General features: G+C 41.2%; 3 protein-coding genes across 4 annotated transcripts in view; 2 read left to right on the top strand and 1 right to left on the bottom strand.

Moving 5' to 3' along the window:
* LOC123512099 (DNA mismatch repair protein Msh2-like) overlaps positions 1–14,237 on the top strand; it is an 18,539-nt gene extending 4,302 nt beyond the window's left edge. For both annotated transcript variants that reach the window (XM_045268321.1, XM_045268320.1), the window contains exons 4-20: positions 2,285–2,427; positions 2,768–2,881; positions 3,226–3,393; positions 3,731–3,910; positions 4,176–4,428; positions 4,753–4,900; positions 5,360–5,580; positions 6,842–6,987; positions 7,608–7,779; positions 8,291–8,512; positions 9,004–9,153; positions 9,485–9,567; positions 9,737–9,828; positions 10,164–10,308; positions 12,939–13,016; positions 13,152–13,247; positions 13,380–14,237. In XM_045268321.1, coding sequence (XP_045124256.1) covers positions 2,338–2,427; positions 2,768–2,881; positions 3,226–3,393; positions 3,731–3,910; positions 4,176–4,428; positions 4,753–4,900; positions 5,360–5,580; positions 6,842–6,987; positions 7,608–7,779; positions 8,291–8,512; positions 9,004–9,153; positions 9,485–9,567; positions 9,737–9,828; positions 10,164–10,308; positions 12,939–13,016; positions 13,152–13,247; positions 13,380–13,541 — 2,520 coding nt within the window. In that variant the 5' untranslated portion in view covers positions 2,285–2,337 and the 3' untranslated portion in view covers positions 13,542–14,237. The remainder of the gene's footprint in view (positions 1–2,284; positions 2,428–2,767; positions 2,882–3,225; positions 3,394–3,730; positions 3,911–4,175; positions 4,429–4,752; positions 4,901–5,359; positions 5,581–6,841; positions 6,988–7,607; positions 7,780–8,290; positions 8,513–9,003; positions 9,154–9,484; positions 9,568–9,736; positions 9,829–10,163; positions 10,309–12,938; positions 13,017–13,151; positions 13,248–13,379) is intronic.
* Positions 10,320–11,906, bottom strand: LOC123512102 (piggyBac transposable element-derived protein 3-like). The gene has a single exon (XM_045268328.1). It carries the CDS (start codon positions 11,667–11,669, stop codon positions 10,731–10,733), a length of 939 nt encoding a protein of 312 aa, XP_045124263.1. The 5' UTR covers positions 11,670–11,906; the 3' UTR covers positions 10,320–10,730.
* Positions 14,238–15,530: 1,293 nt separating the features above from the next.
* LOC123512096 (ammonium transporter Rh type B-B-like) lies at positions 15,531–23,973 on the top strand. The gene is made up of 11 exons (XM_045268315.1): positions 15,531–15,667; positions 15,931–16,096; positions 16,196–16,296; positions 16,484–16,664; positions 17,021–17,171; positions 18,541–18,676; positions 19,848–20,011; positions 20,187–20,324; positions 20,529–20,665; positions 20,912–21,090; positions 22,886–23,973. Exons 1-11 carry the CDS (start codon positions 15,625–15,627, stop codon positions 23,161–23,163), a joined length of 1,674 nt encoding a protein of 557 aa, XP_045124250.1. The 5' UTR covers positions 15,531–15,624; the 3' UTR covers positions 23,164–23,973.
* The last annotated feature ends 70 nt before the right edge of the window (positions 23,974–24,043 follow it).

Raw genomic sequence — 24,043 nt, 5'->3', positions numbered from 1 at the left:
AAAAAAATCTAAAAGGAGGGTCCAGTTAACGTAAGAGGTGTCTTGACACTCCTCTTTTGAAAGAGTTTAAGTCATAGGCAGGTGGAAATACAGACACAGGTAGAGAGTTCCAGAGTTTACCAGTGTAGGGAATGAAGGAGTGAAGATACTGGTTAACTCTTGCATTAGGAAGATGGACAGAATAGGGATGAGAAGAAGTAGAGAGTCTTGTGCAGCGAGGCCGCAGGAGGGGGAAGGCATGCAGTTAGCAAGTTCAGAAGAGCAGACAGCATGAAAACAGCGGTAGAAGACAGATAAAGATGCAACATTGCGGCGGTGACTTAAAGAATCAAGACAGTCAGTTAGAGGAGAAGAGTTGATAAGACGAAAAGCTTTAGATTCCACCTTGTTTAGTAAAGCTGTGTGTGGATCCCCCAGACATGAGAGCCATACTCCATACACGGGCGGATAAGGCCCTGTACAGAGCAAGCAGCTGGGAGGGAGAGAAAATGGACGAAGACGCCACAGGACACCTAACTTCTTGGAAGCTGATTTAGCAAGAGTAGAGATGTGAAATTTCCAGTTTAGATTTTTAGTGAAGGATAGACCGAGTGTGTTTAATGTAGAGGAGAGGGAAGTTGAGTGTTATTGAAGAAGAGAGGATAGTTGTCTGGAAGGTTATGTCGAGTAGATAGTTGTAGAAATTGAGTTTTTGAGGCATTGAACAAAACCAGGTTTTCTCTGCCCCAATCAGAAACAAGTGAAAGATCAGAAGTTAGGCGTCCTATAGCATCTCGCCTTGAGTCATTTAATTGTTGTTGGGTTGGGCGTCTGTTGAACGCTGTTGAATAATGCAAGGTGGTATCATCAGCATAGGAGTGGATAGGGCATTGAGTCAGATTTAGGAGATCATTGATGAATAATAGAAAGAGAGTGGGTGATAGGACAGAACCCTGTGGAACACCACTGTTGATAGTTTTAGGGAAGAACAGTGACCGTCTACTACAGCAGCAATAGAACGATCGGAAAGGAAACTGGAGATGAAGGTACAGAGAGAAGGATAGAATCCGTAGGAGGGTAGTTTAGAAATTAAAGATTTGTGCCAGACTCTATCGAAGGCTTTCGATATGTCAAGGCCGACAGCAAAGGTTTCACCGAAGTCCCTAAAAGAGGATGACCAAGATTCAGTTAGGAAAGTAAGAAGATCACCAGTAGATCTGCCTTTACGGAAACCATACTGGCAATCAGAGAGAAGGTTGTGAGCTGATAGATGCCTCATTATCTTCCTATTAAGGATAGACTCAAAGGCTTTAGAAAGGCAGGAAATCAAAGCTATAGGGCGGTAGTTAGAAGGATTGGAGTGGTCACCTTTTTAGGGACAGGTTGAATGTGAGCAAACTTCCAGCAAGAAGGATAAATAGAAGTAGAGACACAGATGAAAGAGTTTGACCAGGCAGTGAGCGAGTTCGGAAGCACAGTTTTGAGAACAACAGGAGGGACTCCATCCGGACCGTAAGCCTTCCGAGAATCAAGGCCAGAGAGGGCCAGGAAAACGTCTTTATAAAGAATTTTAATTTTAGGGATGAAGTAGTCAGAGGGTGGAGGAGTAGGAGGAATATGCCCAGAATCATCCAAAGTTGAGTTGGTAGCAAAGGTTTGAGCGAAGAGTTCAGCTTTAGAAAAGAAGAGACAGCTGTAGAGCCATCTGGATGAAGTAAAGGAGGGAAAGACGAAGAAGTAAAGTTGTTAGAGATATTATTGGCTAGATGCCAGAAATCTCGAGAGGAGTTAGAATTGGAAAGACTTTGACATTTTCTATTGATGAAAGAGTTTTTAGTAAGTTGGAGAATAGATTTGGCATGATTACGGGCAGAAATATATAGGGCATGAGTTTCAGCAGTTGGATGGCTACGGAACCGTTTGTGAGCCGCCTCTCTATCATTGACAGCACGAGAACAAGCAGAGTTAAACCAAGGCTTTTTAGCTTTAGGGTTAGAGAAAGTATGAGGAATGTATAGCTCCATGCCAGAGATAATCACCTCTGTTATGCGCTCGGCACAAAGAGAAGGATCTCTGACATGAAAACAATAATCATCCCAAGGGAAATCAGAATAGTACTGCCTTAGTTCCTCCCACTTAGCAGAGTTAAAATGCCAGAAGCACCTCCGCTTAGGCGGGTCCTGAGGCTGCACTGGAGTGATAGTAGTAATTGCTGTAGTAATTGCTGTTATAATCATGTGACTAGGAATTAGTTAGTGTAACTGGTGATATTCCACTCACTCCTTCCTCTGTCTGCCACCACCAGGCAGCAACAAGGTGGAGTCGGTGGTTCTGAGTCGCCTCAACTTTGAGTCGTTCATGCGAGACTTGCTGTTGGTGAAGCACTACAGGGTGGAGGTGTACAAGAGCAAGTCAGCCTCCAAGAATGACTGGGAAATTGAGTACAAAGTGAGTGGCATTGAATTGCTTCTTTGTTCTTGTTTGTGTGCTTATAAAATTCATTAGTTTAGTTCGATTAGTTTTCACTAAACCATGTGACTTGTGTGAACTGATACACTGATAAAGTAATATGCCATAGAGGTGAGAATTTATAACATTTCTTTTCAAATCTTTCTGTTATATTCCTGTTTTATTCTTTTATTTTGCATCTATTACATTACTGAATCTCCCCAGCATACTTTGCAAATCATTCCTGTATCCTTTTATTTAGTCTATTGTTATGTATTTTCCTTCACACTTGAGATAAATTCTTAAGACAGGTGTCCTAATTTTTGTTACCTCTCTTCAGGCTTCCCCAGGCAATCTCTCCCAGCTGGAGGAGGTGCTGTTTGGGGCAAGCACTGACCGCACTATCACCACTGGAGTCATGGCAGTGAAGGTGGCACCCGATGGAAACCAGAAGGTGAGTGTGGCCATGAGTAATGCTGGGCCATTTTCACTCATACTTCTTTTTATTGTTATTGTATTGTTTTCTTTGGTCTCTACAGTGCCCTTTCTATTGGAGGGTGATGGGGGGTGAGTGAGAGTAATGTGTGGTGATTGTGTGGTGCCTCGTCTAGGCTTCCTTGTGTGCAATTGCCAGCTTGGTATAATTACACAAATATGTTGGTAAGTACGTAATTTTCTTTACATTAAACATAAAGATCAGGTCTAAGAATCATCATGCCATACAATTTCCATTACAGCTTGCAGGAAATTGAATAGAAAGATCATGTACAGAATTTACCATGAGTCGTGGTTGTGCAGGTTGTGGGTGTTGGGTACATTGATGTGGGTGGGCAGGAGATCCGCCTGGCTGAGTTTAGCGACACGGAGGCCTTCTGTAACTTGGAGGCCCTTGTGGTGCAGCTGTCCCCCAGGGAGTGCCTACTTCCCTCCGGTGACCATGGTCCCACTGGTGTCAAACTGAAGCAGGTGAGAGTTGGAAGGTGTCAGGGAATGTCCTGCCATGTTAGGTGATTATTTAATGTGATGAATATTATGTTATGGTTATTATTATTGTTATTAGTTATATTCGTATCTCAGCTTCTCTTTGTTTGCTTGTGTGAGATAACTGGTCAAATTTGTAATTTTTCAAATGAAGGAGAGATACACAGAGTCCAACTAACCAATCATCAGAGAGAAATGCAGAGACTCAGTAGCCATGAGATTTTTACTCCCAACTAATAACAACAACCAGTTACTTCCTGTGAAAACACAATTTACAAGTATCCCCTGGCTTCTTCCCTCAATGAACCTCGCCCACTGGCAGGTCATGAGCCGCAATCCCTTACTGGTGACAGAGAGGAAGCGCTCAGACTTCAACAACAAGGACGCTGAGCAGGACCTTAGGCGGCTTCTGAGGAAGAGCAAGGGTAGTGCCTCGGCCTCCCTGGAGCAGGCCGGTGCACATGCCACGGCGGCCCTCACAGCTGTCATCAAGTACCTCGAGGTGTGTCTTCATGCAAGGTTGTTTGTACCTGAGTGTTGTAGTATGTGAGGGAAGTATTCTCTTTGTGTGCCTTCTCTTAATGCTGTTATGTGTTGCTTTCTTTATAATTGAATGTTCATAGCATACATGACTTGTTCTGTTCTGGTAATATTTCATTGGTTTGTACTCTTGAAGGTGAGTGTCAAGGTCTGGCATGGACAAGATGTATCTCACAGCATGTCTATCGCCCTGCAGATGAATCCAGTGCCTTCCTCTCTCTCCTCAGCTGCTAAGTGATGAGTCCAACTTTGGCCAGTTTTCCCTGAAGCCATATGACTTGAGTCAGTACATGCGCCTGGACGCTGCAGCTGTGCGGGCCCTTCATGTGGAGCCTGTGGATGGAGGCAGGGAGGGTGCAGGTGCACCAGCAGCCAGAACACATTCTCTCCTTGGCCTCTTGGACAAGTGTCGCACCTCCCTTGGCCACCGCCTCATGCTGCAGTGGTTGCGGCAGCCTCTTGTTGACATCAATAAGATTGGTGAGATTTTTGGGAAATAATTTTGTTTTTTGTTCATCTCTTTACCAGTCAAGTGCTATCTTTTATTTTAGATTGTTTGAAAGAATTTTTTTTTTGTCATTACCTTGAGCAAACTATTTTGTATATACAAATATTGTAGATTAACAAATTATAGGGCTGCAGATCACTTTTTATCATCACAATTAAAGAGTTGAGAGTGTGAGGATTTGATCATGACATTCCTTGAAAGTCCCTCAAGGTGTGTACTGGTGGCAGAAGAGCACCTTGAACTGATAGAGTATTGAGCTCAGTCAGTTTTGGCATCATATTAACCTCCATCTACAGAGGAGCGCCTGGACCTTGTGGAGGCACTGGTGTCCTCGGTGCAACTGCGTCACAGTCTCGGCGAGGACCACCTCAGGCAGATCCCTGACCTGAACCGCTTCACTCGCAGACTGACACGCAAAGAAGCCAACCTGCAAGACTGCTACAGGTATTTCTTTCTCCAGCTTCCAAGACTGTCATGCAGAATCACACACATTAACTTTGCTGCTCTTTTATTACCTTTTTTCTTTCTCAGTTACCACCTGCATATCTAACTGATTTCTAGCAGTGAGAGTTCCCACCTCAAAACATGCATGCTTATCATTCCTTCCTACAACCTATCTATCCTGTTGCGTGTTATGTGGTAAGTGCTTGTGCATCCAGACCCAGATCCTCTATAATTGTATGAGGAAAGGCAGTGGATAGGTGACAGATAGAGGTGGCAACTATTAGCCATCCCAAGATATAAGCAGTACAGTTAACTGATGAATCAACATACAATACAGATCAATGAAAACAATACTTTGCCTATATTATTGTTATCTTATCTCTTCAGTTATCATGTTTCCTTTCCTAGTCTATATTATTTTTTTCCTATCTCTTTAATGATGTGATTCTCATTTTGCAGGTTCTACCGGTGTGTGGAGCGACTACCAAACCTGTGTGATGCCGTGGCTCGCTATGACGGACCCCACACCACTTCTCTGGCAGCCGTCTTCACTACGCCACTGCAGGAGATTATATCAGACCTGGCCAAGTTCCAGGAGATGATTGAGACCACCATGGATCTTGAACAGTGCAACAAGGGGGAATTTGTGATCAAGGCTGACTTTGATGATGGCCTGACAGGTGAGAAGGATGGTGAGGGTCTGAGTGAGTGTTGGTGAAGGAATGGTGATGGTCTGAGTGAGTGTTGGTGATGGAATTGTGAGGGTCTGAGTGAGTGTTGGTGAGGGTCTGAGTGGGTGTTGGTGTGCTAATGGTGAGGGTCTGAGTGACTGTCGGTGATGGAAGTGATGGAATAGTGAGAGTCTGAATGACTGTTGGTGAGGTAATGGTGAGGGTCTGAGTGGGTGTTGGTGTGGTAATGGTGAGGGTCTGAGTGACTGTCGGTGATGGAAGTGATGGAATAGTGAGAGTCTGAATGACTGTTGGTGAGGTAATGGTGAGGGTCTGAGTGGGTGTTGGTGTGGTAATGGTGAGGGTCTGAGTGACTGTCGGTGATGGAAGTGATGGAATGGTGAGAGTCTGAATGACTGTTGGTGAGGTAATGGTGAGGGTCTGAGTGAGTGTTGGTGATGGAATGGTGAGGGTCTGAGTGAGTGTTATGGCTCTGAGGTGTAGTTTAATTGCAATATGTTCTCTCTCTCTCTCTCTCTCTCTCTCTCTCTCTCTCTCTCTCTCTCTCTCTCTCTCTCTCTCTCTCTCTCTCTCTCTCTCTCTCTCTCTCTCTCTCTCTCTCTCCATTTGTGTTGTGTTTGCTCTTCATCTTAGTTTATTTTATCTTTTATCTTCTATTTATGTTTAACTTGCATTTCTTTACTTTTATTCTACCCGCTGTTATCTCTCATTTTATCGCCTTACATCCTTTCAAATTTCCTCACTTGTATGTGCTCTCTTTTTCCTTTCAATGAATTTTTGTAGCTTTCTTAATCTCTTCTTTGCTGTGATGCATTTCTATATTCATTCCACTTAGTCATTTTGTACAACTTCAGAAACTTGTGTTAGGATTAGAATTGTGAAGACTGGCCATTAATCTTCTGAGCTCCATAGACCCTTCCTGATGTCAATTAAATGGTCTAATGGTACACAAAACTCGAGGCAAAAATATGTCACAGTACTGAAGGGGTTAATCTCTTTAGTGCCATTACACATTTCCATATTCATTCTACTTACTATTTACTGATTTTATAGAGCTTCAGAAACTTATGTTAAGATTAGAATAGTGAAGACTGGTTATTAATCTCCTGACCTCCACAGACCCTTCCTAATCTAATTAAAATAGTCTAATCATACCCAAAAATTAAGGTAGAAATGCATCCCAGTACTGAAGGAGTTAATGATCAGATTGCTTGCATGTACTTACCTGTGAGCTCTGCCTTGTGTACAGAGCTGCGGGAGACCATGGACAGCCTGGAGGAGCAGATACAGGGGCAGGTGAGGAAGGTGGCCAATGACTTGTGTTTGGAGGCAGGCAAGAGTCTCAAGCTGGAGTCGACTTCCCAGCTTGGCTATCACTACCGTATCACTCTCAAGGTACGGTACTGCTGGCTTTTGTTGATTAGTATTTATTGTTAGCTGACTCTAGTGTTGTATGTATATATTTATTTATTTATTTATTTATTTATTTATACTATTTTATTATTCACTTGTTTTATCTATTTTTTTATGGTAAAGAAATGAAGGATTGTTTTGTAATTAGTATTTTTTCAATTTCCTTATCATTATTTTTTTTCCATCAATGTTTTTCTTTTCTTTTCTTTTCTTTATTCTTTTTCTCAGCTCAGACAATCAGTTTTCAATTTTTTCCTCAACAAGCAGCTTCCTTTTTTATTTCATGTTCTCTGATTTGCACATGATATGGTGATATGGTGTCAGATATAAGTACGTTTGTAATCTGTAGCATTCTGTCGTCATTTGGCAGTGTTGGAAGTTAATACTGATAACAATGCATATACAGTATGTGTATGTATTTTCCATAAGTTGTGTGACCTAAATTGAAAAGAAAATGACACAAAAAATCTATATGGTAAAAATGATAATAGCAACAGTTGTAGTAATAGTGTTGATAGTAGTTGTAGTTGTATCTCTTACTACCTCCTATGAGAAATAAGGAACCTATAGCAGTGATAGTAATAGTAACCATTCCACTGCAGGAGGAGAAGGTGCTGCGTAACAACAGAAACTACACCGTTATTGACACCAACAAGACAGGCGTGAGGTTCAGGAATGGGGCACTGCAGGACCTCAACGAGCAGCACTTGGCGGCAAAGGAGGAATATGCATTGCAGCAGAAGGTCCTGGTGGAGGAGATCATTGGCATTGCTGGTGAGTGAGAGAGTGACTGAGTGAGTGAGTTGAGGAGAGTGAAAGAGTAGGTGAGGATGAGTGAAGGATGTTGAGGCTGGTGTGGGTAGAGAAAGGATTGGATAAGAATAATGATGTGGAGAACAAATGTATGGAAGGTTAATATTTTTTTTTTCCTGGTAAATATTTGATTTTTAATGAGGAAGTGTAAATGTTTCAAACACAAACATCAGATGGTCAAAAGAAATATAAAACAAATATCAATGACTAAAGAGTTGACTCAGTATTTATATTTTCAGCTAGGTATGTGGAAATAATATCTGATGAAAAGTAACAAATATTTTATACCCACCAACTGAACCAACCAAATGAAACAGAGAATTGTATGCTTGGAGGTCATAGATTAGCATGTTACATACAGGAGCTGCCACATGTAGGTCTGGTGGCTGTTAATAGCTTTCCTTTTATCTTACATCATGTTTTATCATATAAGGAGGTAACATGAAACATTTTTATAAATTTTTCCCTTCAGTTGGTTATGTTGAGGTGATCCAGAGTTTGGGGCAAGTGTTGGCGGTGCTGGACTGTACCCACGCCCTGGCCTCTGCTGCCGTGAGTGCCCCAGTACCCTACGTGCGGCCACGACTGCTGGCCATGGGCTCTGGCATGCTGAGGCTGGAGGGCATGAGGCACCCCTGCCTGGAGATGCAGGATGAGGTGTCCTTCATCCCCAATGACTGCTCCCTTGGCAACGGTGAACCACCCTTCTCTCTGTCACTCTTTTGTTGTTGAGAAAAGATTTAAGAAGATGAAATCCTGGGAAGGAAAATAAAGATTTTAAATAATGATGAAAATATAAAACATTTGGGTGAATGAATTATAAAATGTTATGAACTGTACTACTCTTTATATGGATACTCATGGAGAAGCAAATTATATATGTAATCAATTGATATATTTATTAACATAATGAGTTGATGTCCACCTATTTAGGCATATACCATTCTGATGTCCATCCATCTGTAGAGATAAACAAGAAAAATTGATAATATAAGCAATTTAGTAAATAGATAAATGCAATCAACTGTCATCTGTCCATCTACATAAGTAAATTTATCAGATAATTGTAGAAATAAGTAGATACCCTTAATTATTTTTCATCAACTTGTTGTCCACCCTTCCACAAGATAAATTAATATACACAAATGAATGAATATGATCCACCCTCACCAACTGGCCACACAGAGACGGGTCGGTTCCACATCATCACGGGGCCAAACATGGGCGGCAAGAGCACCTTCCTGCGGTCGGTGGGCGTGGCAGTGCTCATGGCCCAGGTGGGATCCTTTGTGTCCTGCCAGGAGGCCGAGGTGTCCATCGTTGACTCCATCCTGGGTGAGGGAGGGAAGCTGTTGTCTTCCAAAGTATTGCATCTGCTTCTTTCTTCTCCTGTTGGTCTATATTACATATATTCTGTTTCCTTCTACCACTTTTGATTTTTTTGTGTCGTGAGTATTTATTCATCTCTACCTCATTTTATCCCAGTCACTCTGTGTATCTTACTACATTGTGCTGTTTTTAATCAGTTTCTCACTTCATCCTTTTTATGCCCCACATCATTTCATTCTGTATTTGTGGCTTACATCAATTCATGCTCCCACTCTTATATTTGCATTACTGAGGTCTTCCCTTCATTCTTTCTCACCATTCTGTTTTGCACTGGTAGCTCGTGTTGGTGCAGGGGACAACCAGCAGAGGGGAGTGTCTACCTTTATGGCTGAGATGCTGGAAACCTCCACTATCTTGAGAGTAAGTGGGTTGTGATCACTTGCCGAGTAATCTGCTACACTCACTTTAGCATTTTCTCTCAATATTTCTGTTTTTTAATCAGAAATTTAGACTGAAGGAGGAATAGAATATTCTTCATTTTAATAGTGCTCCACTTCACAGAATTTCTAACAGTCTTTCTCCTCCTCAGTCTGCCTCAGAAAACTCCCTCATCCTCATTGATGAGCTTGGCCGAGGAACCTCCACCTACGATGGGTTTGGCCTTGCCTGGGCTCTGTCAGAGTGAGTGTCGGAGGGATGAGGTGTGACTCTGCTGGTGCATGGGACATTTCTTGGAGTGTTTGTAGTTAGTTTGTGATGTGTGACACTGGTTTTGTTGATGTTTTCTTCTTTTGTTTGAGAAATTATTTTTATTTATTTATTTTTTTTTTCTTATTTATTTATTTATTTATTTTTTTATTTATTTATTTATTTATTTTTTTTTTTTTTTTTGAGAAAGGTTTCTGTCTTATTTGATTTTTAATGTTCCTACTGCTTATTATTATATTTTTAGAGCTTTGCCATTCCAGTAATGAATTGAAATAATAAAGCACTAATTTCATTGAATTCCTCACCAGACACATAGCCAAGGAGATCCGTTCATTCACCCTGTTTGCCACACACTTTCACGAGGTGACAGCACTCGGCAAGGAGGTGGACAGTGTGAAGAATTTCCATGTCACTGCCACCACAGCTCATGGTACTCTTACTCTTCTCTACCTGGTAAGTGTCTCTCCCAGCATCATCTCTACTGACAGGTGTTTCTTTTAGGATTCCAAGTTTGTTAACCCTTTAGTGACCGAACCATGAAAAACTTTGAGTACAGACACAAATATTTATGTAATGACTTGTTGAGATCCACTTATGATAATGAAACGAAGAATTTTTTTTTTTTACATATATTAGAAAAATTACAGTGTGTTCCCAAAATGGGAACGTTGAACACTTCCGGTACCAAATTATACATATAAACTCAAATTACAAATGTATTATTCAGATAACTAAGAAAACAGATTTGTTATTATATATTTCAATTTATCCGTACACTGGGTTCATATACAGATCTTTTCATAAAAATATATCCTTTAATACCAAAAGAACAAACAAAAATATCATGTATTTATTTCTCTGTTAGCATCAATGTCTCATTTCTTGTGGAACAGGGCACTGCACCCCTTATGGAGTCTTTTCTCACACTTGACGCAGCTTAGGCGTGTGTTTTTCTTGCACAGAATGCATCTTCCCTGTGGACATTGTTCTAGAAAGTGGTTGACATTGTCATACCTTATTGCTTTGGGCACAGTTGATGTTGGCCCTCCTTTTCTTTTTCTGGGTTCTTGGATTCTTATAAGTGTCCTAGCTATATCCCGCCTGAAATCCTTATGGCTTACTTCAGAGGTAGGGTTTACATACTGGTAGAACCTGAAGCTTGCTACAATGGAGAGGTTCAGCAGCTGAGCAAAGATATTCCAATACCACTTCCTAGAACGCAGTCTTGGCCTGTATGTCGACAACATTTGGTCACACACATCCACCCCACCCATGCCTTTATTGTACATGGTTATCAAATAAGGCTGTTGTATATTCTTTTTTCCTTCTTTTTTTACCCATCTGTTTACCTTTTGCATAGGACTGATTCCATAATAATTGCTAGCAACTGTGACAATGCTGTTGTCATTCCACCTGGCACATAAGACTACATCATCCGATCTATAGTCGTATGAACCCCTCTCTTTCTTTTCAGCATCTTTCTTTGACATAAGAGGGCACTTTCCGGTGCGATTATCCCTAATAGTTCCACAAGCTCGAACACCCTTCTTGGTAAGGTTAACCATCAGTGCATGACTAGTAAAAAAATTGTCAAAAAACACTACATGCTCATCCTTATTTACCACTGGTTGTAACATGTTCATCACCACCTGAGTTCCCAAGGGCTCTTTTCTATTTTCCTCCTTTCCACAATAGAGAGAAAAGTTATAAGGATATCCATCAGCACTACACATCATCCACATCTTGTACCCAAATCTGACAGGTTTATTTCTTATGAATTGTTTTGCACTGTGTCTTCCACGATAAGGGATCATTGATTCGTCGATGCTCAAGAATTCATGAAAACGCCATGTTTCTGACAATTATCTTTGAGCATTTGAAGCAAGGGTAGGATTTTGGCCATCTTTGAGTCTCCTAAATTGTTGTTGTCAGCTACGTGAAAGTACCTCTTGATGGACTTGAATCTTTCCCTGCTCATTGTCTTTGCAAATATTTGAATTTCTAAGTCCTCACTGGTTGACCAGTAGTCATTCTCAGCAGGAACACTATGATATCCGCTAATTATTAGCAGTCCAAGAAACTTCATCATTTCATCCTCATCAATGCTGAAATTCTTGTCGTTTTTGTCCCGCTGTGCATACAAGTTTGTTTGCTGTGTTAGATGACTGATCATCTCATCTGTGAAGAAAAGTTTATAGATCTCAAACATGTCTTTTCCTAAATGAACATCACCAAAACCTGAAGGTATGGAATGAGAACCAAGTGAGATATTTTCCTTTTTACGCCATCTTCCTTTTGTTCCAGCCTCTCTGCTACTCACAGCAAAGTGTCAGCGTAGCCTGTGTGTATGGAGTATGGACTTATTGCACCACCTACCACGGAACACAGCCTAACATGTTTCAAGTTTATGAATAAATAAGGGTATTTTGCGAACGTAAGTGCCCAACGTTCCCATTTTGGGAACATGTGACAAATCTATAATACAAATTTTGTGCAACGACAAATATTATCAAAGAAGAATCATATCCAGATCATCAAATACAAAGGAACATCTAAAATCACGATATTTCGTAAATAAAGAAATTTTTTCTCGAAGACTATGATTTTTCTCAAAATTTCATAAATACATAACGAAAAAACAAAAATAAACTTACAGAAAACTAAAATGTTTTAATTTAGTTGAGATAGTTATGCATTCAACATTACATCTCATATGGTATAAACAACAAAAAAATATAAATTAGGCTAGTAAAGTGACGTATTAGTGTTGTTCCCAAAATGGGAACGTTGGACACTAAAGGGTTAATGGAAGGGACTGTGTCTTTCCATAACCTTAACCAGTGTTGTATGAGATCATTGTTGTAGCAAGTTGACTTAAATTGCCAACATTCCAATTTTCTCTCATAACCCTCATACACCTATGCTTGTCCTTCATTAGCTTGTAATAATTGTTTGCTGTGAGACATGGGGAGAAGAGAGAAAAGAGAAAGTTAATTTTGTCTTTTATTGTGTCACTAGTTATAGGTTTCAGAGGGAAATTTTCATTAGTAAAAGTAGTAATGAACACACACATCCTTGATCAGGTGCGGCCCGGCCCATGTGATCGGAGCTTTGGCATCCATGTGGCGGAGCTTGCCAATTTCCCAGCCACTGCTATAGAGGTGAGCTTTGATCTTATCAATGAATGAACTTGAATAATTCATTCAGTGTCACTGCCTGTCACTGAGCTGATATATTGTACTGAATATTTTTAGTCCAGGAGAAGCTTCATGATATATTACAATCCTGCTCTGTAGTTTGCCAGACAGAAAGCTCGGGAAATGGAAGATGACTTTGGGGATGTGGAAGATGACTCCGAAGAAGCTGTGAAAAAGAGGAAGCTGCAGAAAGAGGTGAGAGAGAGAAAGAGAGAGAGAGAGAGAGAAATCCTTAATAACTTCACATTTTAATGCTAAAAATATAAAGTTTTATTCTTCTTGTGAATATGCATTTTTTTAATCAGCACCATCAAACTATGATTTCAGGAGGGAGAGAAAGTGATTGAAGAATTCCTGGCCAAGATTAGCAAGCTGGATTGTGATGCCCTGAATGATGAGGAGCTGGAGAAGGAGGTTGAGAAGTTACGGGAGGAGGCGCGGTCTCACAACAACCCCTACATTGCCCACCTCATGCCCAGAGAAACCTAAACTTGACCACACCTGACCAGTCATTTCCAAGTTATTAAGAGGATAAGTAAGAATGAAAGTTGGTACTATTATGTTTGATATGATGAGGACAGGACATGCTACAGGAAATACCAAATGAAGCTGTCCAAGAGAATGCTGAAGACTACATGATGACGTGAAGGAATTTAGTAGGTTGTAATCAGATGAGGCTGAATGATATAAAAATGCAAGTTCATGTTTCCAAGTTAAAGGTTGAGGACTAGTTTATTTGCTGTGTATTGGGTTATAACTACCAATCCTACACAGAATATTGTTTCCATGGTTACTACTGATGTTTATTTGGGTAATTTGAGAAATTTCCAGGGTGTGTGGTGCATGGAATCTTATGGTTCTTTTAATAGTGTGTCATGGTGGCAGGACATTCATGTCACCAAGCAGGCCAAAATGATCATCAGGGCCAGGGTGGGTTTGGGTTAGTTTTGACTGTCCTGTCATAGAAGTGATGACATTCCTTTAACTCTAAAGTGTTTGCTGTTTCCTCCTACCTCAAGTTTATGAACACTTGATAAGAAGACTGGATTGTTACAAGAGGAATTGGTGTTCCTAATGAAGAAGTTATTATTTTCTCAGAGTGACTGAGAATGGTCTGAAAAAGATTTGTACTTTATCAATAAGTTTAGTGAATATCTAATGTTTATAATAAAAGTACAAAAGTTGTTTGTGGTCTTTTTAGTGCTGTGTGGAAGTTTATTTTGATGTTTGTCATGGCATTCCTGGTGGCATGATGGTTACCATAAACAACTCACAAGCCAGAGGTCCCAGGTTTGTATCCCCCTCCTTGTCAGACAATAGGGGACTATTTCCTTTGACAGTGCAGCACCAGTTCAACTTAGACATCTGTAAATAAAATGTAAACAACGGGGGAAGTTTGCAAACCTGCCTACATGTTTTAAGTTAGTGTGGGATGGGACATAAGAGAAAAGAGTGAGGAGGGAGGCAGACCAGTTATTCTTAGATTTGAGGTATTAAGAAATCTATTAGTATACCAGGTAACAACAATAAACAGGTAAATCTGAATATTTAATTAGTGAGAAAGGAAGGAAGACAAAGGAGATGGAGATTGAGAGAGGATTACATTACTTGATATTAAGATCATAGATTCTCTCTCTCTCTGTTAATTAAAACTTATAAGTTTTCCTATAATCATACACCGATCTATGTAAGTAAGTATATGGATTTGATTTTTTTAAGTTTCCAAAATGAAACTAGAAAAAAATTGATAAATGCAATGAGTGGATGGTGAGATGTCTTCATGTTAATGGTTAGTCATAACTCACCATGATCCCGTGTGTTTATAAAAGTCTCCAACCATCTTTATTCTATCATTGATCACTTGGTGTGATGAAAGGTGCTCCACCTTTGCGCTGGCTGTTGTGAACCTCGTGACGTTCAACCAGTGTGTGTGTGTGTGTTGGGTTGTAATGTAATGATTGTACATTATGGTTGTGGGTTTATTGGTTATTGAGGAGGAAGGAAGAAACTTCGTGACGTGGCATTTTATTATGGCGACTTGAGTGGGGATATGGGCCCTAATATGGCTACCACTATAAACAAAATTGCCTGCGCCACAAGTGGGTGGAAGCTTAACAGCGTTTCCAATAGTCTTCAAGTTACCGGCTAGGACATAAAAAAAAAAAAAAAAGATCATTTACGAAATAAAAGAGTTCAAGGTAAAGCGATCAGTCTCTCACCAATAATTAAGGTATAATGTGTATTATATATTTGATAAATCAAAAGTTATCTTGTTATGGGAAACTAAATCAGTCCGTCATGGTAGTAGTACTTTCTTGGTGATAAGAATCACTGGAACGATTGGTGATTGTGTCTATTACCAGTCTTCCCACCAGCAGCGCGGTCCACGTTGTATTCAAACTGATGGCACGCAGATAAGAACACAAAAGAGGGCGTTGGTCGTAAAGTTAATTTTGCACCTCATGACATAGCGAGCACGTCTGGCAACAAAGCAGCAATAGCAGCAGTAGTGTGTGTGTGTGAGTGTGTGTAACAAGTTCCTCTAAAGACGTCAAAGTTCTCTAGACTGAAGATGGTGCAATCCACTCCAAAATCTACCTTTAATTCCCCTGACAGTAAGTGTTTGTAATGTGAGAAATTTTTGTAAAAATCTACGTAATTTTTTGTAAATACTGCAAGTAAAAACCGCGTTTTTATTTGTTATAATATAATGCAAGGGAAGAAGCTTTTATCATGTAATCTCTCTCTCTCTCTCTCTCTCTCTCTCTCTCTCTCTCTCTCTCTCTCTCTCTCTCATTAAGTATTTAGTGACAAAGAAATATATAAGTGGCTTTCCACTGTCTCACCCTATTTTTTTTTTTTTTTTTTTTTTTTTTAGGTGAATGTCCTACGCCTGGGAGCACAGCAGAGGCACAGGGACAAAAAGAGATGCCAAAGGAGAACGACAAGAACGCGGGCCGCCCTATGTGGTACTTGACACGACACACGGCTGCGATCCTCCTGCTTCAGGGACTTTTTCTCCTTCTCTTCATCATCTTCGTTAGGTAAAGAGTGTAGACAGGTGTTTTATCCATTTCTCCAACTACGACTCAGCTGTCTCATTAACCACTAGTTCATTAAGACTTACTGGGTCTTCTTTACAGGTACGGGGTAGCTGCAGACGCCTCGCATGGTTTGAACAACCATTACCCCATTATGGGCGGTAGCGTTCCTGGAAATAACCCAAGCCTTCGCCTTCATCACAGTAAGCCTCCAAATATAAACAAAATATCCTTTTGAATGATTTTCACAAATGAGCAGAAACGAATAAATTAAAATACATGTAAACGAAAAACAAGACAGCTTCACACATTAATGGATAGAATATGTGAAAAGGCGCGAATGACATCACACAACAGTACTCTTACTGTTCCTACCCTTCAACCTAACAGATGTCCTGGCCACAGTCGTTATGCTGTTGGGTCTCGGGATGCGGGTGTCTGGAGCGCCAGGACACCAGCTCTCCGGCGTGGGATGGACGCTGCTGCTGGCAGGGCTGGCGCTGCAATGGGCCGTGTTGTGTCAAGGCTTCCTCCACGGCGACAGTACTCGTGTGAATATTGACGTGAATAGGTGAGAGAGAGAGAGAGAGAGAGTTTCATTGCTATTGGTCATGTCAATTGTGTGGTCTATCGCGCCCCCTGACGGGACGCACTGGCTTTCTAGAGCTCGCCTGTCAATTCTTCCACCGTGCTCTATTACCTTCTATGTCTGTTGTGCAAGTGTGTACTTCCTCCTCGTATATGTACACCTTGCATCCCATTTTCATCATAAGAGCTATATAATACCTACCAACATTAACATATGTATGACTTTTTATGAATGCTATTAATCTTTATCCATTTATATGCATCTAAATTATTCATAGAGTATTGAAAACCTTACATCATCAATTCATTAAGTTCGCTTTCCTGTATGTACGTATGTAGAGTGCTGGAGGCCCAGGTGGTCAGCATTGGTACATGCATTGCTGAAGGCGCCATGGTGGGAGTCGCCTCGCCGCTGCAGATGGTGGTGCTCATGGTGGTTCATGTACCCCTCCACCTCCTTAACAACCACATCGCACTCACAATTTTCAAGGTGGGCACATAGAAGGAAAGATAATCGAAGAACACAGAAAAATGGCAAATGGCTTTATTCGGATTACTGGAGTAAGAAAAAAAATCCGGTGGAATGATAGAGAATAATGTGGTAATGTGTGAATGTTTTACTAAGACTGGTATTTGTATCAGCGGAGTGAAGTAATTACTGCTTCTACAGGAATTATTTCGTTGCCCTAAGGCTTAAGGCCTAAGTCACATCACAGCCGAAACCTTGCCACCTCATATCCAGTTTAATTTCCGACAAAGAAAGTGTGGGACTTGTTGCCCTTTTTACGACATACGTACCTGTTTTACTTAAATTAGATAATACATTTCCTCAAAACTTATTATGGAGATTTACGAATTTTTCCATGCCTCTCAATCTTGTTTTATTGTTATACGTATACATATTTGTGTGTTGCATAAAATATGCAGAGGTCCTTTAATCTTGTATTCAGTCAGTATTTAGCGCTATAATTTTTTTTTCTCCTTTAACTCCTGTAAGCAATTATTCTGCAACTATATCGTTTTGGGACTTTGATTGTAGCCTCCTTTTACGTTTTGGAGGCTTAATTCATCAGCATGTCTGTGGAGGTGCAGGCAGAATAATTTGGTTTTAATGTAGCCTTTCAGAAAGTTTGTATCCATCGCCAACAGAGCTCTCCTGCGCTACATTCATCTTCGAAAGGAGACAAAGTTAAAAAGTTCGTTCATTGCATAGACTATAGTCACTGCCGATACATGCTATTAGCTAGAGATCATCAAGGCTAGTAGAGTTGGCAGTGCTCTGACACAGGAACTACCAAAAGCTACAACTGTTTAAGAATATGAGAACAAATCGTAACAAAATAATAAATAGATTATAACTAGATATCCCTATTTTTCTAAACGGGTAGTCGTTGGATGGATTAACAACTGAAACAGGTCGAATGCCACAACAGCACTGTGAAAGGAATGAAGAATTGAAAATATCGGTTAAATTTTGCATTAGCTGAAATGTAAAACAGATTAGCTATATAAGTAAATAGTAAGACCTGTGCATAGAATCTATGGGAGAGAGACGGGGAAACTTAGGGTTAACGATTTCAAGAGAGCAGTAAACGTACAGGTAACGGCAGACCATAACAAATGCAACATACAGTAGTTCTGTAGTTTTGGTGAGAGATTGATAGTCATTGAAGGAGAGAAGTTGATGAGGCATCCATTTAGATTCTTTCATCGAAATTTATTATCAAATTAATGGTGTACTTTTTTATTCATTATTCATTTATAATGATCTATTTTATCTACTTGATTTATTATCATTGCATATTTATTTTCTCTTTTCTTTTCTCTTTTTTTTTTTTTTTTTTTCTTTTTCCTTACAGAGTGCGGACCTCGGAGGATGCATGAGTGTTCACATGTTCGGCTCAATGTTCGGGATGGCAGCGTCTCGAGCCTTGTCCAGACATTCTGATGCTTCACCCAAACTCTCCAGCGCCTCACAAGTGACTGCCCTCGTAGGTGAGTAACATTGCAGCATTACGTACTGTACGTCTTAGAATGTTTGTTTTTGTGTGCATATCACGTAGTGAGCTTAGCCTCGGAAACCTTTGGACATGGGAGAGGCTTACTCTTCCGTAATACTATGACTACGGCTGCCGTTCTGAATTTGAGTTTCTCTGCAACTCCTATGCTATCCTGCACATCAGACAATAATATAGACATCAGGTAGAACACGACGTGAAAGCGTTGAGATGGAGATGGAGGGCAGCTCGGCGCTCATCGTTCCATGTCCAATTTCCTCTACTCACAGCCCTGTCTAATCAGCTACCTGTTTCAGCTTCGTCAGGTGCCTTCAGCTTCTCTCTGCTGCCTTGTTATATTAGCATGTTGTCGTCTTGTTTCCGCCACTCAGTACGTGCGCTGCCTTCAACCCATGGCCGCACTTCATCCCCTATTGGTTCCTGCTATCAAAATCTAGAAAAAAGTTTCTTCACTTTATCTGTTACAACCTGTGGAGCTCCTGGTGACCATGTAGCTCACTTTTCTGTTATTAGTCGGAAGGCAGTGCCTTTTCAGCGGCACCTTTCCCCCCACCCCCCATCTCTCTCTCTCTCTCTCTCTCTCTCTCTCTCTCTCTCTCTCTCTCTCTCTCTCTCTCTCTCTCTCTCTCTCTCTCTCTCTCTCTCTCTCTCTCTCTCTCTCTCTCTCTCTCTCTCTCTCTCTCTCTCTCTCTCTCTCTCTCTCTCTCTACTTTTAGGCTTTTTTTTTTTCGTTATGTAGGAAGGGCGCCGGCAAGGGCAACAATATGGTCTTTCCTTCTGCTTTTGGAAGTTTAGATGGTCGTTCTTTCTACTTCTGGAGGCTTAGCTGGTCATCCCTTCTACTTCTGGAGACTTAGATAGTCATCCCTTCAACTCATAACGGCTTAGATGATCGTCTGTTCGTGCAGACAGGATTCTTTAATGATGCCTTTGTCATCCTGCTTGTTTTTTGGGCACTCGGCGAAAGACCAAACTTACTGCAGGACCTGATCTCAGGTGGAGAAAGGTTGAAGTCAAGTGAAATCGTTGAAGTTGAGGTTAGAGAATAGAATTAAAAGGAAGAAGCATAATAGACTTAACTCAGCATACCTGCCACACATCCACATTCACACACCTGATATTCATCTACACATCCCCTTTCTCTTCAGGTACGGTGGTGGTGGTGGTGTCCATGGTGGAGATGTGGCTGTGGCGTACCACGGGAGACGACCACAACCGTGCCATGGTAAACGCCTTCCTGTCCCTCGCTGGTGCCGTCCCTGCCTCCTTCGTTGCCTCCTCCGTTGCCCATCCCAGGAGAAAATATTCAATGGTAAAGAGAGAGAGAGAGAGAGAGAGAGTGTGTGTGTGTGTGTGTGTGTGTGTTATGTTATAATATGTTTGTAAATGTGTGATAGTTCATATCACTTTGTTAATATGCAAGAGTCTCTCTCTCTCTCTCTCTCTCTCTCTCTCTCTCTCTCTCTCTCTCTCTGTCTGCCCTTCAGAGTGACGTGCAGAGCGGCGTGCTGGGCGCTGCCGTAGCGGTGAGCGGCGTGGCGAACTTAATGGTGCTACCTTACGGGGCACTGCTGCTGGGGGCAGGTGTAGGCACTGCTTGTGTGCTGGCCCGCTGCTATCTCACAGTGAGAGAGAGATTAATTCACATTTTCCCTTGGCAACATATATGTATACACTACAAATCGCTTTATATAGGAAGCTCTACTTTGTTATATTGAGCTACACTATAACAGTAACTTGCGTCACAACGACCTCAGAGAGTAACTTGGCAACAGCAGGGTGCAAGTAATTGATCTTCTCTATTAACTTGCTCTTCGGTATGTCGTCAGCCTCTAGCGGAGAGGTGTCTGGGTGTAGGTGACGTGTTCGGCGTGGGCGTATCACATGGCTTAGGTGGGATGCTGGGAGGCGTGGCGGGGGCGGTCATGGCGGCGTGTGCAACTGACGACGGCATCTACGGCTACAGGTTAGCAGAGAGAGAGAGAGAGAGAGAGAGAGAGAGAGAGAGAGAAATACAATTTAAATGTGCGTTTCCAAATAACAATAGCGTAGTAATTGGCGATAAATGTTCTCATCCATTTTTTTCTTAAAATGAACGCTAAGGAAATGCACAGCAATGGACTACTAACAACTCTCTCTCTCTCTCTCTCTCTCTCTCTCTCTCTCTCTCTCTCTCTCTCTCTCTCTCTCTCTCTCTCTCTCTCTCTGTCAGTGTGTATGACATCTACTTTGCCATGGCCCCCCACAAGGAGGACTACAAGTTTAAGGAAGTAATGAGCTACTACAGGGCTTCCCCTGGGGAGGGCCGGTCAGCTCTGGTGCAGGCGGCCCACCAGCTGGCATCCCTGCTCGTTGCATTCGCCTTCTCCCTCGTCAGCGGCACACTCACAGGTCAGAGCAGCTCGTAGATTTGTCTGTCAATGTATTAAGCGATTAGGGTCACCCAGCCCTATGAATGGAGGCCAATCTGTGGAACGATCCGCGCGTCGTAATTCAATGATGTGGAAAGAAATTATGCCTGATTTGTGTTACTTGCACAAGCTTTACATTATTATTTAATTTACTTAATTATTTATCTCTTCTACTACACCTCATCTCCAACTAGCCAAAAACTTCTTCATTAATAGTGCCAAAATCTTTCGAGATCCAATAACTCACCTCGAGATTTCTGGCTTCTAGCCGAAAAATTTTCAATAACTTTGTATCTTCATCCAATTTTATCCACTATTTTGTTCAATTCTGATAGCACTACTGCCATCTCATATATTTCCATAAGCTGTACTCTTCACTTAAACCTTTTCTAAAAACGCTTCTTTAGATGATTCAGGACTTGTTCCTTTCTCTTTTCCATCCCCTGACTGGCTTTTCACGTCTTTTCATAGACAGATCACGCAGGGAAGACATAAAACGTCTGGCTTCCGGTCTCTCTGAAGTTTGTGATTGCAGCAGAGAAAATATATTGTTCAATTCCACTAAAATTCAATTCTTTCGCCTATCAAGTCGACACATCCTTTTAGACAATTATTCTCGCTTTTTCATTAAGCACTCAACTGCCCCCCTTCTTTTACTCTGAACATCTTCGATCTGTTCTTTACTAATGATCTAAAATGGAAACGGCGCCTCATCTCAATTTGCATTGTCCTTGCCGGCGTCCTTCTTACAAGAAAAAAAAAAAAAAATGGTGCTCGTTCAAGTAGAGCAGATTTTCTTAGCTTTATTATTCCCTTCTTATGTTTGTGTGTGTTTGTGTGTACAATCATGTTCCAAATCAACTCAAGTGAACCGCTCGTCTCCCCTTCTTGACACACACACACACACACACACACACGCTGGCTTCACAAGCCAGAGGACCGGGGATCGAATCCCCGGCCGGGTGGAGATATTTGGGTGTGTCTCCTTTACGTGTAGCCCATGTTCACCTAGCAGTGAGTAGGTACGGGATGTAAATCGAGGAGTTGTGACCTTGTTGTCCCGGTGTGTAGTGTGTGCCTGGTCTCAGGCCTATCCGAAGATCGGAAATAATGAGCTCTGAGCTCGCTCTGTAGGGTAAAGTCTGGCTGTCTCGTCAGAGACTGCAGCAGATCAAATAGTGAAACACACACACAAATGGTCAGTCTTATAACTCAGGGGTTCGTCCCGCCTGACACTCAGCAGCATAGGCTCTCCCGGTGACTCATGCCGCTCCTACCACTCTCTCTCTCTCTCTCTCTCTCTCTCTCTCTCTCTCTCTCTCTCTCTCTCTCTCTTGCAAACTGTTCTGCAGCAAGATAATGGACTCGTCTCAGAAGATGAAGACGCAAGGAAATAGGGATGACTGCTAGCATCCGTCAAGGCAAAACGTGGCTGTCCATGTACGAGTATGAAAGTTTAACGTAACTACCTATTTTTTCATCCATGAATTTGCCTAATCATTTTTTTTAAGTATCGTATTGACTCAGCACTAACAACCTGATTACATACTAAGTGTATTCGATTCATCCTATTTGAAAAATCAATTCCTTCTTATCTGTTTTCAAAATCTAATATTGACCAAGCTTGTTGTTCCTGGCCTATGTCACGGATAGTATATGAGGTGAGGTATAAAACTTGTTACCGTGCATACGCAGTTTTGCATTAAGATAAGATGCAAAACGCTCACGCTCACGCTCTTGGTAAGAAATAATAACAACAAATAACACCGCTGCAGGCCTGGTGTTGCGTTTCCCAGGCTGCGGTGATGCGACTCAGCGGGACGAACGATACTGGCAGCTTCCAGCCCACACCCACACCCAAGACCAGGACCAGGCCAAGACCACCCGCCACCACCACACCCAGCACCACCATGCCCGCCACCACAGTCTCTCTCAGCCCCTTACCCATCACTCCCTGAGCCCCAACCATGGACACCACCACCATCACACCAACGGTCATCACCACCATCATCACCACCACCACGCACACCATCCTAGTAATATATTGGTGTGAGTTTTCCGTTTTTTTTTTTTTTTTTCTCTCTATTTTTGAGTTATCCAACTTTATGTGAGATTATAAGAAATGGAATAAAATAGAAACATAATATTAGGAAGAAGAAAAAAACAAAAACAAAAGGCATTATTCTCTCAATATGACCATTTTCGAAGGCCACAGAGATGATTAATTCAGTTCTCAAGAGTTTTTTTTTTTCTTGTAATTAATGTTGAAATCTTCTTATGTGTTACTATAATCGTAAAATGTCCCTAGAAAAAAAAACTGTTAGAAATGTAGGAATCTTGCTTACGTGTCACTAGAATCGTAAAACGTCCCTAAAAGTCACATGTAAGCTTAAGTAAAGCCTTTTCAAATTAGTCGTGGTTGCAGTAGAGAACAGTTTCAGAATATGGTCCATGGATGTCGTTGTTATTTGGCAAGGATATTAAAGTTTACAGCTTGTGTGAGGATACTTGTTATTAATAGTGTTACTGTTATTGATGGTGTACTGTACAACTGTCCACAAGGTTTACAGACTCGTAGTCAATTGTCTTAAACTCTCCGGTCTTTTTTTTTTTTTATCTAAACTTATTTATTTGCTCTTATCATCATTATCATAATTTATTTTTTATTTCTGATTTTTGTATAATGTATAATTTTACTGTTTTTGTATTGTGTAAGTACATACGTATGTGCATTAGAATGTGCAGTGTGTTGGCACGTATGTATCAGCGCACATGTGTAGTGAATGGGCTTGGGATATGGATCGCAATATTATTGTTTTAATGGTCAACTCTGAAGTCAGTTAACGATAAAACTGCAAATTCATCCTGATAATTTATTTCATTAATTATTGACTCTCTCTCTCTCTCTCTCTCTCTCTCTCTCTCTCTCTCTC

This window comes from Portunus trituberculatus, chromosome 32, assembly GCF_017591435.1.
Source record: "Portunus trituberculatus isolate SZX2019 chromosome 32, ASM1759143v1, whole genome shotgun sequence".
NCBI lineage: Eukaryota > Metazoa > Arthropoda > Malacostraca > Decapoda > Portunidae > Portunus > Portunus trituberculatus.
The sequence above is the reverse complement of the archived record's forward strand: the minus strand, read 5'-3'. Positions and strand labels throughout refer to the sequence as shown.

Coding starts and splice junctions, on each gene's coding strand:
- LOC123512102 (XM_045268328.1), bottom strand. CDS start 11,669: ATGATCCCTTATCGTGGAAGACACAGTGCAAAACAATTCATAAGAAAT.
- LOC123512096 (XM_045268315.1), top strand. CDS start 15,625: ATGGTGCAATCCACTCCAAAATCTACCTTTAATTCCCCTGACA. Junction 18,677..19,847: donor ACAAGTGACTGCCCTCGTAG/GTGAGTAACATT, acceptor CTTTCTCTTCAG/GTACGGTGGTGGTGGTGGTG. Junction 21,091..22,885: donor CGTCAGCGGCACACTCACAG/GTCAGAGCAGCT, acceptor ACACCGCTGCAG/GCCTGGTGTTGCGTTTCCCA.